Source organism: Molothrus aeneus, chromosome 9 (assembly GCF_037042795.1).
Source record: "Molothrus aeneus isolate 106 chromosome 9, BPBGC_Maene_1.0, whole genome shotgun sequence".
Taxonomy (NCBI): Eukaryota; Metazoa; Chordata; class Aves; order Passeriformes; family Icteridae; genus Molothrus; species Molothrus aeneus.
The window spans coordinates 979,817-993,331 of NC_089654.1; the positions used below are offsets into that span (position 1 = coordinate 979,817).

The window sequence follows — 13,515 nt, forward strand, 5'->3', positions numbered from 1 at the left end:
TGCTCCATCAGGGGCTGGAGGTGCAAGGAGGGATCTGGTGGTGCTGCACTCCTGCCAGAGACTGCCTGGAGCTCCTGGGAAGAGCTTCCAGAGAATCCATGCTGGATGCAGGCAGCAGTTCTGGGAATGCAGAGCTGTGGCTGCTGCCAAAGGTTCAGCTCCAGCTGAAGCTCCTGGGAATTGCTGCCTGTGCCTCAGGTGAGATTTGCTGTTAGGAACCAAAAGGAGCCCAAAACCAACCTTTGGAAAAGGCAACAGCATGGATGAAAGCCTGGAAAAGCAGGAGAGCAGTACAGTTCTCCAAGTTCAGACATTTCTGGGAGAAAGGCAGGGAGCAGAGGCCGGGGGAGCTGGGGCAGCCCCTGGATCCCTGGCAATGCCCAAGGCCAGGCTGGACAGGGCTTGGAGCACCTGGGACAGAGGGAGGTGTCCCTGCCATGGCAGGGGTGGCACTGGGGGGGATTTAAGGTCCCTTGTTACTCCTGTCACCTCAGGGAAGGGGGGAAGGACAAGGGCAGCTCTCCCCCACCACAGGCAGCACAGAGCCCAGCCCCCGAGGGAAACAAACCCTGAACCCAAGGAGAGCACAGCACATCCCAAAAGCAACCACAGAAACCCAAGGTCAACGAGCCAAGTATCTGGAAAGAAGCAGGAGCAGCTCCACGGGGCCTCCTGGGCACTTCCCTCTGCAGACAAGTGTTTGCTGTGCAATCGCCAACGGCGGCGTCCAGAAAATCTGAACCCAAACTTCCCATTTCCTGATCCAAGATGCTGCAGAAATGAGCTGGGAGCTGGCTGCTTGCATGACATCCCTCCCCAAAAGCAGCACGTGGGTTTGACATGGAGCCTGGGAACACAGCACACGGCCCATGGCTGGAAGGGCTCTGTTTCTGCTCTTCCCTGTGAGCCCAAGCGAGAGAATTCCTTTTACGTTCATCTGTCCTCATGGAAGCCTGGAAGAGGAGAAGAGATAAATGATTATAAATGATTAACATCATCTAAATAGAATTCCTTCATTCTGAGAGCCTTTATGACACACTCCCTTGGGAAATACTCCCAGCTGAAATGGAATTCTGCTCCGTTCCTCACACATCTCCCATGGCTCTTGTCAAACACACGAGGCATTAAAAGTCAGCAGTAACAATGCCAATAATGGTGCCCTGGTGAGAACCCAACTGGCAGCTTGGAAATGCAGGCAGACAGGGAAATACTGGAAAAACCCACCCTAAGGGGTAAACTTTCCTTCCCAAATCCTGCAGCTGCTCTGGATAAAGATCCATCAGGGTGCGATGTGTGTGAAAAATGGGGTTTGCAAGAGAAGAAAAATGGATTTTCAGTGGTGTTTAAAGAGCTCGAAATGATGGCTGAAAACGTGGGGGGAATTTCGATTGCTGCCCTGGCCCAGCATTCCAGGAGGCGGCTGGTGGAACACTGTGGGACACAGGGGGGATTGCTGGGTGCTTGTGCAGGGCCAGCAGCCTCACTGGATGATCCCTGTGCGTCCCTCCAGCTCTGGATATTCCATGATTCTGTCAGGCTGCCAGGGCGGGAGCCACGGCTCCAACTCCATTTCCCAACATCCTTTAGAAAGACAGGAGATAATCAATATTTTCCTACTGATTAGATGATAACAGGGAGATGATAAAAGGGAGGAATAAAAAATGCATTTGTCAGTCAGCTACTGCACACAGCAGCAGATAAAATGATTACCGAGCACTCGTGGGGCTCAGGCTCATTCCAGTGATTCATGGGGATGTTGGGAAGCCGTGCTGGGACTGAAGGGCATCTGGAGTTTGTGCCTTGGAGTCCACTCAATCCATGAATACGTGGGATGGGAGCTGTGACTCCCAGCCCTGCTCAGCCCTGCAGCAGCAGCAGCTGCACCCCAATTGCTGTGTCCAGGGCCAGTGGCACAGAGAGGAGCAGTGCCCAAGCCCCCGGAGTGGCCCTGGATTGGGAATTGTGAGCTCAGCACTCCTGGATGCCCAGTTCCTCTCCTGGTGACACAGAGTGCAGTGACAGAAGTTTCCTGTAAATGAAAGACGGAGTTTCTAAGAACTCTTCTGACTAATGTGGCTCAGTCTTGGCTGGAGGACACAAACCCTTCATCAAACACAGTGAGAAATGCCAGAGAATGCTCAAATCCAGGGAATGTGAGGCTGGGAGGGAGCAGGCTGACCCCAGCACTCAGAATGCTGGGGCTGGGAGCCAGGCCCTGCCTCGGGCTTAGCTGGGCTGGATTCAAGGCTTAGTGCTGGTCCTTTGTTTCCCAAGGACAAAGGAATCCTCAGCCAACACGAGGGACTGGGGCCTCAGCATGGAAACCGAATTGCCCTGGAAGTGCAGTGAATCTGAATCCAATCTGCAACACCAAATCCAAGGAAAAACACATCCTCTGGGTTTCAGAAAGATGGAATAAGGGAAATACAACCCAGACCTGGGATCAGCCCAGAGCAGGGGCACAGGGTGGCTCCAGAGCTGTCATGAAGCAGCAGATACTGAAACATCCCAGAGGATTCTCGCCTGCTCAGAGGGATGGAATCATGGAATATCCTGAGCTGGATCCCACAGGGATCATCCAGTCCAAGGCCTGGCCCTGCACAGACACCCCAATGCTGCCACCCTGTGCCTGAGCATGGTCCAAGCAGTTCCTGAGCTCTGGCAGGTCTGGGAAGGTGCATAAACTCTGCCCAATCGGTGGATCAGGAGCTCACTGCACTCTCCCACAAGCTCCCTTCACGGAGACCAGGTCCTGGCAGGTCCAAGCTCAGAGGCAGCCTCAGGCTGATATCCCACGGGTCAAGAAAATCATGGAGCAACTCATTGAGAAGTTCCCTGCTGGCAGAGAATATCTGTCCTCGCCCCACGTGAATGGGACGAGGGAATCCAGGGCAGCAGGAGGCTGAGGAAGCACAGCAGCTTCTCATTCCATGGCAGATGTTCCTGGGACACAAAGCAGACCCTGCTGCTCCCCACAGACCAGGCAGCAGCTCCAGGGCACAGCAGGGGCTGGGCTGCCTGGAAAATCACCTGGATCTGAGGGACTTCCCATGGAGGGGCTCCAGGAGCTGACCCGCTGTAACCAGGGACCCACCCTCTGCAGGGACAAGGGAAAAGGGGCAGTGGCTGCACACGGACACTGGGCAGGGTCCGATGGGACCCTGGGCAGGAATTGCTCCTGGCAGGGCGGGCAGGCCCTGGAATAGAATTCCCAGAGCTGCTGGGGCTGCCCCTGGAGCCCTGGCAGTGCCCAAGACCAGGCTGGACACTGGGGCTGGAGCAGCCTGGGACAGTGGGAGGTGTCCCTGCCATGGCAGGGCTGGCACTGGGTGGGCTCTGAGGTCCCTTCCAACACAACCCAGTCTGGGATGCTGTGGGATGAGGAGGGCTGGGTGGGAACACCTTCACTTGGGTTTAGTCAGGATTTAATCCCTCTGTGCAATGAAGGTTATTCTGGGTGTGGCCAGTACAGAATTGTCCTGCCTCAGCTCCATTCCCCTCCTGCCTTCCCACAGGAAAATCCCAACAGCTCCAGGGTCACTCCATCCCCTGATTTTGAACACAAGGAGCACGTGCACAAGGGAATATAAGCAAGGAAAGGAAAAGCAGGTTTTAATTAAAAGAATTCCAATCGTTCCCACAGCACATGATTTTTTCAAATGATAAAGATTCTGCTTTAGAGAGTTATGATTTGCCAGGTGTTGGATTTCACTTCATCTCCAATGCTGCATCAAGATAAGGAAAAGCATCAAGAGAAGGAAAAGATTTTAAGCAAATCTCCAACCTAATTAAAATAGATCTGAGCTCCATCAAGTTTTTGAGCTGAGCTGGTGGGTGAGAAGAGAATGAGAGCAGTGAGAGGAAGCAGCCCCTGTGCCCCAAACCCTGCAGGAGCAGGGGGAGCACTGAGCTCTGCTGGGAGAACTGGGATCACATTCCTGGGTGCCCACGGCTGCTCCCGCACAGCTCCTGGCTCCAGGGAGAGCCCAGGCTGTGCCCAGCACACCCTGCACAGCCTGGGAGAGTCCCAGGAACCCAGGCTGGAATTCCCAAAGGCAAAGCAAGAGTGGTTTGGTTTTCCGTGTCCTCGTCCACAGCCATGTCCAGTTCCAAGGTCCTTTTTGACCCTCAAAGTTTATGCAAACTGCAGGAAGGAAAGGGAGGGGTCAGTGTGCTCTGCCCCTCTATCAACCACACATTTTTATCTCCTTTTCATAAATTAGAGTCGCATTTCAGCCTTTGATTCTCCTGAACCCATGGGGAACTGTGCCTGGGACACCCCAGCTGCTCCTGAACCCATGGGGAAATGTGCCTGGGACACCAAAGCTGCTCCTGAACCCATGGGGAACTGTGCCTGGGACACCCCAAACCCCAATTGCTCCTGAATCCATGGGGAACTGTGCCTGGGACACCCCAATTGCTCCTGAACCCATGGGGAACTGTGCCTGGGACACCCCAGCTGCTCCTGAACCCATGGGGAACTGTGCCTGGGACACCCCAATTGCTCCTGAATCCATGGGGAACTGTGCCTGGGACACCCCAATTGCTCCTGAACCCATGGGGAACTGTGCCTGGGACACCCCAGCTGCTCCTGAACCCATGGGGAACTGTGCCTGAGCAGGGCTGCAAACAGGGAATCTTTCCCTCCCCAGCCCAGGGTCCATCTGGGAGGAGCTGAGGGCTCAGCCCCTGGGAAAGGCTGGGTGGGGATGATTTTTGGAGGGGAACTCCCCACTCACCGCAGCCTTCAGGGCCTGGTCCAGGTCTGCCAGCAAATCCTCCTCATCCTCCAGCCCCACCGAGAGGCGGATCAAGGTGTCGGTGATTCCCAGAGCTTCCCTTTCCTCCTCAGACATTGATTCGTAGATCATGGTGGCCCTGAAAGGACAAAAAGACAAAAACCATTTTATCCCAAGAATTTGGGACTTGTATTGGTAAAACCACCCAGCTGGTTCCCTGCCAGCACCCCTGAAGTGGCAGCAGGATCTGACACCTCCTCTGTGCCACCCGTGTGACCCCACGGATGCAAAGAGCTCCTGGCAGCAGTTCCTGGAAATGGTGGGAATGCTGACAAGTCAGGGAATTGCATCTCCAGCTCGTATTTGCAGGACACAAATGATTGACAAGAAGTGGATACCAAAAAGTCTGGACAAAGGAGAAAATCCTACTCCTCTTCCTTCCAGAGCTGTTCTTTTATTCTGCAGAAGCTCTGTAGGCTCTGCACGTGGGGAATGTGCAACCTCCAGTACAAAATCTCCTGGTTTCATTTTTGGTTTCTCAGATCCCTTCTCAAACTGCCCCAAAGAACTCTGGGGGGTTTATTCTCTCCAGCTACAGAGGACACAGGCAAGAAGGGATTTCCCCATGTGCTGTCACTGGCACCAGTTCCTTTCAGCTGCTGGAGGGGTTCAACATTTGCTGTGAAATCAGTAAGTGAAATGATTTAACATTTAAATACAGTCATTCATTTCCATGGGCCTTTTCAAAAAGCAAGCTGGCTTTGAGTGAAATAATGCAATTCCATGAAGATGCTGTTTTGAGCAGTTTAAAAGGCCCCAGGAGGCCCTGCCAGGGACCAGAGGCAGCTGGGTGCACACAGTGACCGTGCCCCTTGTGTGAGCAGGGAGCAGGGCATTCCTCCATCCAAGCTGCTCCTCATCCCAACACTCTGCAGCTCCTGGGATTGTCTTCATGGACACCAACTGTGCCTCAGCCCTCCAGGCAAAGTTCCTCTATCTCTGCCCTCCCACAGGATTCCCTCCCTCTGCAATCTTCCCTGGCTTTGTGCTGCACAACAGTCCCTGAGTTCAGCTAAAGGCAAAACAGCAAAACAGCTTGGAGGGCTGGGAAATTGTGGGAATTTAGTGGTGCTCTGCAGCTTTGGGAGGCTCTGAGGATGGGAGGATGAACTTACGGATGCGCTGCCAGGCTCTCGAAGCCGCCCACGCTAAGGCCCAGAGTGAACACCTGTGGGAGAAAGGGAAGGAGGTTATGGATTCATGGACAGAGACCTCACAGAATCAGGGAATTTCCTGAGTTGGAGGTGCCCACAGGGATCACTGATCCAGCCCCTGGCCCTGCACAGACTCCCCAACAATCCCACCCTGAGCATCCCTGGCAGAGCTGCCCAAACCCTCCTGGAGCTCCAGCAGCCTCAGGGCTGGGACCTCTTCAGGGACATTGAGGAAAATGGAAAGTTTAGGGACTTTTCTTCCCCTCAAGTTTTTCTATAATAACTTCCATATGATAAGTTGTATTAGCTGTAATTAGGGAACAAAGTGCACATCTTGCAGGGAAGCGCTAAGATTGAAAACAGACTCATCCTGCCCCTGGATCCCAGGGAGTGTCCTTGGTTGGACCCAGCCAAGCATTCCCAGAGCCAGGGGCTCCCTCAGTGCCTTTCCCCCTGAGGGCACTTTGCAATATTCCAGCAGAGCTGCACCAGCCCCAGCTCCCAGCCCTGCAGGAAGCCCTTTGCCAGCAGCAGCTCCTGGGCTGAGCTGGACACGCCTCACCCTGGGAGCAAACACACAAACACTCCCAGGGGGATGAGGGGACCCTTTGTTCCCTCTCATTAACCCCATGGACAAATTATCCTTGATTTATAGTGGGATTATGGGACACACCCAAAGGATTGGCAAGAAAAGCCACCCCACCCTCCCCTCAGCAGGGCAGATTCAGCTCCCTCTGAGGGTGACTTTATTGTCTTTACCTTCAGGTTCCTGAAAAAGGCAAAGGCATTTTCTTTTTTCCCTTTGATGTAGAAGCTGACTATCCCAGAACAGCCTGTGCACTGCTTCTTCACCACCTCATACTCAGGGTGGGAAGGCAGCCCTGGAATGGAGAGAGTTGGGAGAATTCCCAGAGAATTCCAGTGCAGAGCTGGGGCAGCTCAGCCTCACCCAGCCGCAGCCACGGGGCACCACAGCTCCCAAATCCCTGCCCTGGGATGCTCCCCAGTCCCTGCCCACGCACCTGGGTAAAGGACCTCCTCCACCCTGGGATGGCGATCCAGGAACTGCGCCACAGCCAGGCCGTTGTGGAAGTGCAGCTTCATCCGGATGTGCAGAGTCTTGAGCCCCCGGTTGCAGAGGAAGCAGTCAAAGGGGGAGGGAACAGCTCCCAGGTCTGTGGGAATGGGAGCAGAATCCCACAGAATCCCACAGCAACACTGGTGTTCTGCATTCAGCAAAGCCAAACACAGCCTCACCTCCAGCATTCCCCACCTTGGCACAAGTGGGAAGACACTCAAGGCAATCTCTGATCCTCGTCTCCCACACTGGGCAGCCAGTTAATGAGCCCAATTAACAGGCTCAGGCCTCAAGGATTACATTTATTGGGCACAGTGCACCCTCAGTGCAGAGGGCACAGCCCTGGACAGGAATTTATTCCTGGCAATGAAGAGGCCGGAAAATTGCTGGAATGATCCGAGGTAAGAAAATTCTGCATTGGGCACACCCTGAAGGGTGAGGGAGTTTCAAAGCCCCCCAGCTGCAGGTGGCACCTCAGGGGTTTCAGGATGGGCCCCAGTGCTCTCCTGAAGTGCTCAGGAAGTGGAGATCAATGGCTCTCATTTTATGGACTATTTTATTGAGCTTTCCCAGCTCTGTTAATTTACATTCCAGGCAGATTTCCCACTTGTGTGCATGCCCACCCTCCCCAGCAGGAGCTCTGGATGTGAACAGGATTCCTGTCAGGAATCCCCTGTCTGGACTTACACTTCTGCAGGAATTTCAGCCTCTCATAGAGATCATAATCGTTGACAGAGACCAGGCCCATGAGGACATCACTGTGCCCTGCAAATGACAGGGGACAAGAATGGGATCAGCCACTCCAGGGTCCTGCCACAAGCCCCAAGTGTAAATAAAGCCCCTGGGACACCTCCCACCACCCCAGGCTGCTCCAACCCCAGTGTCCAACCTGGCCTTGGGCACTGCCAGGGATCCAGGGGCCTCCCCACCCTCCCAGACAGGAATTCCTTCCCAATCTCCCTCCATCCCTGCCCTAAGGATGTCCTGAACTCTCACACTCACCATTCACGTATTTGGTTGCAGAAGTCATACAAATATCAGCCCCCAGGGACAAGGGACGCTGAAAGGAAAGGAAAATGACATCATAATTCAAGTTTGGGTTCATTCCCAGCCATTCCAAAGGGCTCTGAGCTCACACAGGATAAACAAGGGGAGAAACAAACACAAAAACCTGAGGATGACAATAGAACATGTGCTAAAGGCAGCAGTACAGGCAGGCACTCTGAATTCAAGGAAAGCACAAGAAAATGGGATTTAAAAGCACTGCTCCAACTCCCACAGGCTCCAGGGAGAGAAGAGATTGAGCACATCCAACACACAGTGCACAGCTGGGAAAAAATAGTTCTGCAGCTCAGCTGAGGCAGGGACACACCATGGCATGGACCCCAGAAAGGGCATTTCCATGGGAAATGAAGGACTCCAGCTGCAGAGCAAAAGAATTGCTGTGCTTTCCAGCTGTTGAGATCCTGCCCTGGAGGAGCTGAGAACATCAGCAAAGGAGGCTCCTTTGGCAGCTCTCTCTCCCCTCAGCTCCCAGCTCTGTGCCCAGGAGCCTCCTGAGGTGAGACAAACCAGCACGTGGATGGGCAAGAGGTGCTGAGCAGTGCCAGATTTTTAATCACTCACTAATTAAGGCACTTTGCACATGGTATCAACACATTCTAAAGAGTGAGGGGCATCACTGTTAAAACTTAACAAAGCAGGCAGATTCCAGCCCATAGTGAGAGCAACAATGCTTGGAGGTTCATTAAGTTTTATAAATGCTTCAGAATATGAAGCATTTATAAAACTTAAATCTCTTCACTTCATGTCTTCCAGTTATCAGTACAGCAAAGTTCTGGCAGTTGTTATGAAGAAAGTTATAAACTTCTGAGTCATATATTCAGCAAAATAGTGAAGAAAAAGGTAAAGTGGATGTCTCCAAAAAAGACTGAACAAAGTTTACTCAGTTTTAGTTTTTCTTCCACTACCTTCTGGTTTTTACATTTGTGGCTCAGAACCGCATCTGCAGAAGAATTGATGTAAAAAGGCCAAAGTGAGGGAACACTTTGTAACTGTTCTGGTTTCCATCAGGAAGAACAGAATTCCATCATTCCTGGAGGACAGACACCCCCTGCCCCCTTCACTGCAGCACCTGGGCTGGGGCTGAACCAGAGCAGGTGATTTTACAAGGCAGAGACCAAAACGGCAGTTCCTTGGTGGTGCTTTCCTTCCCACAAGGGATCTCCAGCCCCACTGGGACAGGTGACAGTCCTGTCCTTTTCCCACACACCTGGAAATATGGAGACATGAAGCTGTTGTCCACAGCCAGCAGCACCCCCGGGTGCCTGTGCACGATATCTGCGCAGGCTTCGATGTCGATCACCTTCAGCGTGGGGTTCGTGGGGGTCTCGAGCCAAACCAGCTGCACAAACCCAACAAAACCCCAGGTCAGAGGGTTCCCAGTGCTGGGCTGAGTCCCAGGGGCTCTGGGTGCTCAGTGCTGGCAGCTCCCCGTGGGTTTGTGCACTGGGGACGGGCAGTGGCCCTGCCAGAGCCGGGGGAGGCTCCGGCGGCTTCCTCCAAGCTCAGGGAGCTTTCCCTGCAGCTGGGCCTGTGCCATCCCAGGGCATCCCAGCTGGAGAAGGCCTCACCCAGGCAGGCCAGAGCCTTTCCCAGCACAGTTCCCTTCCCCTGGCGCAGGGGATCCCCAGCAGTGCCACGGAGCCCCCCCGGCTCCGCGTTCCCTCTGCTCTTGCTCACCTTTGTGCTGTTCCCTCCTCTCTCTCCAGGGCTCTCTGCCCTTCTGGGGATGCTTTCCATGAGGGAGCACAGGGGGACAGGGTGGATCCAGCTGTGCCCCAAGCTGCCCCCCTCAGCTCAACACACCCCCAACCCCAACAGGAGCAAGGGTAAAACAATTTAACGTCCCTTCAAAATCCATTTCCCTCTCCCCTACCCTGGTCGTGGGATTTTCTTTAATTGTATCTTCCAGCAGACTTAGGTTTCTGCAGTCAACATAAACCACTTTCAAATTATAATCGTCTTTTATTTTGTTGAATAATTCTATCGTGCCTAAAAAAAACCCAAAAACAAAACAAAAAGAAAAATCACAAAATGAAACAACTTCCTTAACTTTCATTCCCTGCTCTCCAGCCTCCTGCATCATGCAGGGACAGGCAGGAGGGCACAGCTTTATGCTGCACACCATCAATGGCACATTTATACTTTCTTTATTTACAAAGTTTAAAGATTGTTGCAGATTGAGTGATCATGAAACAGTAATAATTTGAATATGAGATCAGAGTGATTTGGGAAGTACTTGAAATCAATGTGGGGTTTATGATCAGGAAATTAAACAGAGAAGAATCAAGGGGAACACTCCAGCTACTGTTTCCCATCCCTCCAATAAAAATGATTCCTTCCTGTCTTTGAAGCCTTTCCCTGGGAAGATTAAAAGAATCCAACAGGTGATCAATGGATGTGCAGCACTCACTACCAGGAAACACGGCCTGGATTAAAAATTCATTGATTGGGTCCTTTTGCCAAGCTGATCCCCAGGGACTCAGTTTTCCATCTGAGCAGGAAGGGATGGAACATGGAGGTGGATTCTGTGAGCTGAAGGGAACATCTGAGCGATATTTGGTGGTTCTTTGGTGAGAAACCCTTTCTTTCTAGCAAACCAAACCAGAGGAGGAGCAATGAAATTCAGCCCTGCAGAAACCAGCCCAGGCTGAGGCTTCAAGGAGCAGGGGAAAGTTCCCAGGACCTGGAGTGAGCTCACCCTGCTCAGAGAAGGACTCTGGCAGAGCTGGGTGCACTCTGCCACTGGGGAGTTGTGAGGAAGGGGGGATTGATAAAAACAGGCTTCAAAGAACAGTGAGGTCCTACAGGGGAAATTCAGAGTTCCTGAGAGCCACAGACAGGTTTGGTCCCCTGCACAAAGAAGGCTGAAGCCACAGGGTGCTGTACTCACCTCCATAGACATCATCCATGCAGATAATGGAGTCCCCTGTCTTCAGCAGGTGACAGATGTTCAGAATTGCTGCCATGCCAGAGGAATAAGCCAAGCCTGGAGGAGAAAGGATCATCAGTGTTTGATGTGACACAAGTCAGACTTGCCTTGGCCTTCCTCCCTTGGCCTCTGAAAAGAACCTGTTCTGTCACTGCCTCACTGGGAACGTGGAGCCAGAGAAAGCAGGGGATGGATGTGGACAGCACGGGACCAGCACGGACACTGGCACAGACTGGGACACACTGGGAATGGACTGGGGCCAGGGGCTGCCTGCTCCCACTGCTCCAGTGCTGCTGCACAAGGATGGATCCAGCTCAGCCCAGGCATCAGCCACAGTGAGGAGGCAGGAGACAATCCCAGGGATGGAGCTGGACTTTGCTGAACCAGAAGTGTTGGGCTCTTCCCCACCTTGGAGCGGCTCCTGCCCACAGCCAACAGCCAGAGCCGTGGTGATGGAATCATGGAAAGGTTTGGGATGGAGGGAGCCCAAAGCCCACCCAGTGCCACCCCCTGTCCCAGGCTGCTCCAAGCCCTGTCCAACCCATGAGGTGCTCACTGTATTTGGCTCCATCGAGGGCGGTCATAACCTTTTCCAGGCAATCCCGATTAGGGTTCCTAAACCGGGTGTACTCATAACCCTAGTGTGGGAATAAGAAACAAACATCAGAGAGGGCGCTGGGAAAGTCTGGGATAAAAGCAGTTCTAGGTTCCTTAAAGAGCCCTGGCTGAGGGCATCCAGCTCCACCCAGAACAGCAGGAGGCTGTCCTGGCACAACACCCAGCTGGGCACCCCTGCCAGAGAAAGGGCCTGGGGTGCACTGGGGCAAGGAGCCACATTCTCCTGCTTCTCCCCAGACATCCATCTGTGGCCGCTGTGGGAGAAAGGGCTTGGGCTGCACAGTCCAACCACCCTCAGAATGCCAGGCTGGAAGCTCAGGCTGGAAGGGACCGCAGCGGCTCCTCCGGTCCCACCGCCGCTCAGCCGGGCCATCCCGGAGCACAGGCACGGGACCGCGGGCAGGCGGCTCTGCAATGGCCCCTGAGGAGACTCCACCGCCTCCCCGGGCGAGAGCCCCGCTCCCGGCCCAGCGAGATGCTCGCGTTTGCCCAGGAGCTGCCACGTGGGGAAACATCCGCGCCGGGAGCTCCCTGCCCTGCCCAGGACCTGCCGCCTCCCGTTCCCCGCAGCGAGGCTCGGTGGCCCCCTGTGCTAACCGCATTCACCTTGTTCTTCTGGGGTTCCTCCTGCTTGAAGGTGGTGGAGAGCGTGATGGGCGGCACGACAGCCCAAGAGCTCCACAGCTCGGGCTCCTGCCCGTAGTGGATGGCATTGGTGGCGAAGCGAGGGAAAGACGGCAGGTACCTGCAGCGCTTGCAACAGCTCATAGTCGCAGCTCTGAGGGACCGGCCGTCAGCGCGGCTGCTTTTATGGACCCCGCGGGCTCGGCGGGGCGCGGCTTTCGCGCCTCCTCATTGGCTGCGGCGCCGGCGGGGCGGGGCCCCCGCGCCCTCCCATTGGCTGCCGGCGGGGCGGCACAGGCAGCGCCCGCCCGCTGGGGGGCGCCGCGCGCTGCGCGCTGAGGGGCCGCTCCCGGGAGCCTTCCCGGGATCCAGGGGCGCCTTTCCCGGGAGGAACCGGGAGTAATCCGGCAGCACGGGAATGACCCACAGGGGAGCAGCGTGCTGACTGCCCGGCAGCGCTGCCTGCAGTACCTCAGCACTGGGAATAACCCCAGCGCGGCACGGGCCGGGGCGACCTGCTGGAGCAGCTCTGGGGGAAGGATCTGGGGGTGCTGAGGGACAACGAGCTGTGCCTGGCCAGCCGTGCCCAGTGGGATCCTGAGGGACAATGAGCTGTGCCCGGCCAGTGGTGCCCAGAGGGATTCTGAAGGACAACGAGCTGTGCCCGGCCAGCGGTGTCCAGTGGGATCCTGAGGGACAACAAGCTGTCCCCGGCCAGCGGTGTCCAGTGAGATCCTGAGGGACAACGAGCTGTCCCCGGCCATCGGTGTCCACTTGGGTCCTGAGGGACAACGAGCTGTGCCCGGCCAGTGGTGTCCAGTGAGATCCTGGGGTGCCACAGCAGAGCATTCCCAGCGGGTCAGGGGGGATCCTGCCCCTGTGCCCAGCCCTGTAGGCACCTCTGGGTGCTGTGTCCAGCTCTGGCTCCTCAGCACAGCAGGCACAGGAGCTCCTGGAGGTTGAGCAAGGGTCTGGAGCATCTTGGTGCCCAGGAAAGGCTGAGGGAGCTGGGGCTGCTCAGCCTGGAGAGGAGCCCCAGCTGAGAGGGGCCTCAGCCCTGGGTGTCCCTGTGTGCAGGGAGGGGCCGAGCAGTGCCAAGGCTCTGCTCTGGTGCCCAGCAATGGCACCAGAGGATTTGGACTCGATGGTCTGGGAGGGTTCTCCCAACCTCAGGGATCCTGAGAGGAGTAGGAATTACCTGTGGCACCAAAATGGGTCCTTAGTGGTCATCCAAACACGTGGAGATGG

General features: G+C 55.0%; 1 protein-coding gene across 1 annotated transcript; it reads right to left on the reverse strand.

The window, feature by feature from the left end:
* Positions 1-3,585: 3,585 nt before the first annotated feature.
* On the reverse strand, positions 3,586-12,411 carry LOC136560251 (cystathionine gamma-lyase-like). The gene is made up of 12 exons (XM_066555968.1): positions 12,250-12,411; positions 11,582-11,663; positions 10,987-11,082; positions 9,970-10,085; positions 9,304-9,435; positions 8,034-8,091; positions 7,719-7,796; positions 6,976-7,128; positions 6,713-6,834; positions 5,915-5,967; positions 4,740-4,878; positions 3,586-4,144 (listed from the first exon to the last, which is right to left on the reverse strand). Exons 1-12 carry the CDS (start codon positions 12,409-12,411, stop codon positions 4,136-4,138), a joined length of 1,200 nt encoding a protein of 399 aa, XP_066412065.1. The 3' UTR covers positions 3,586-4,135.
* Between the last annotated feature and the right edge of the window lie 1,104 nt (positions 12,412-13,515).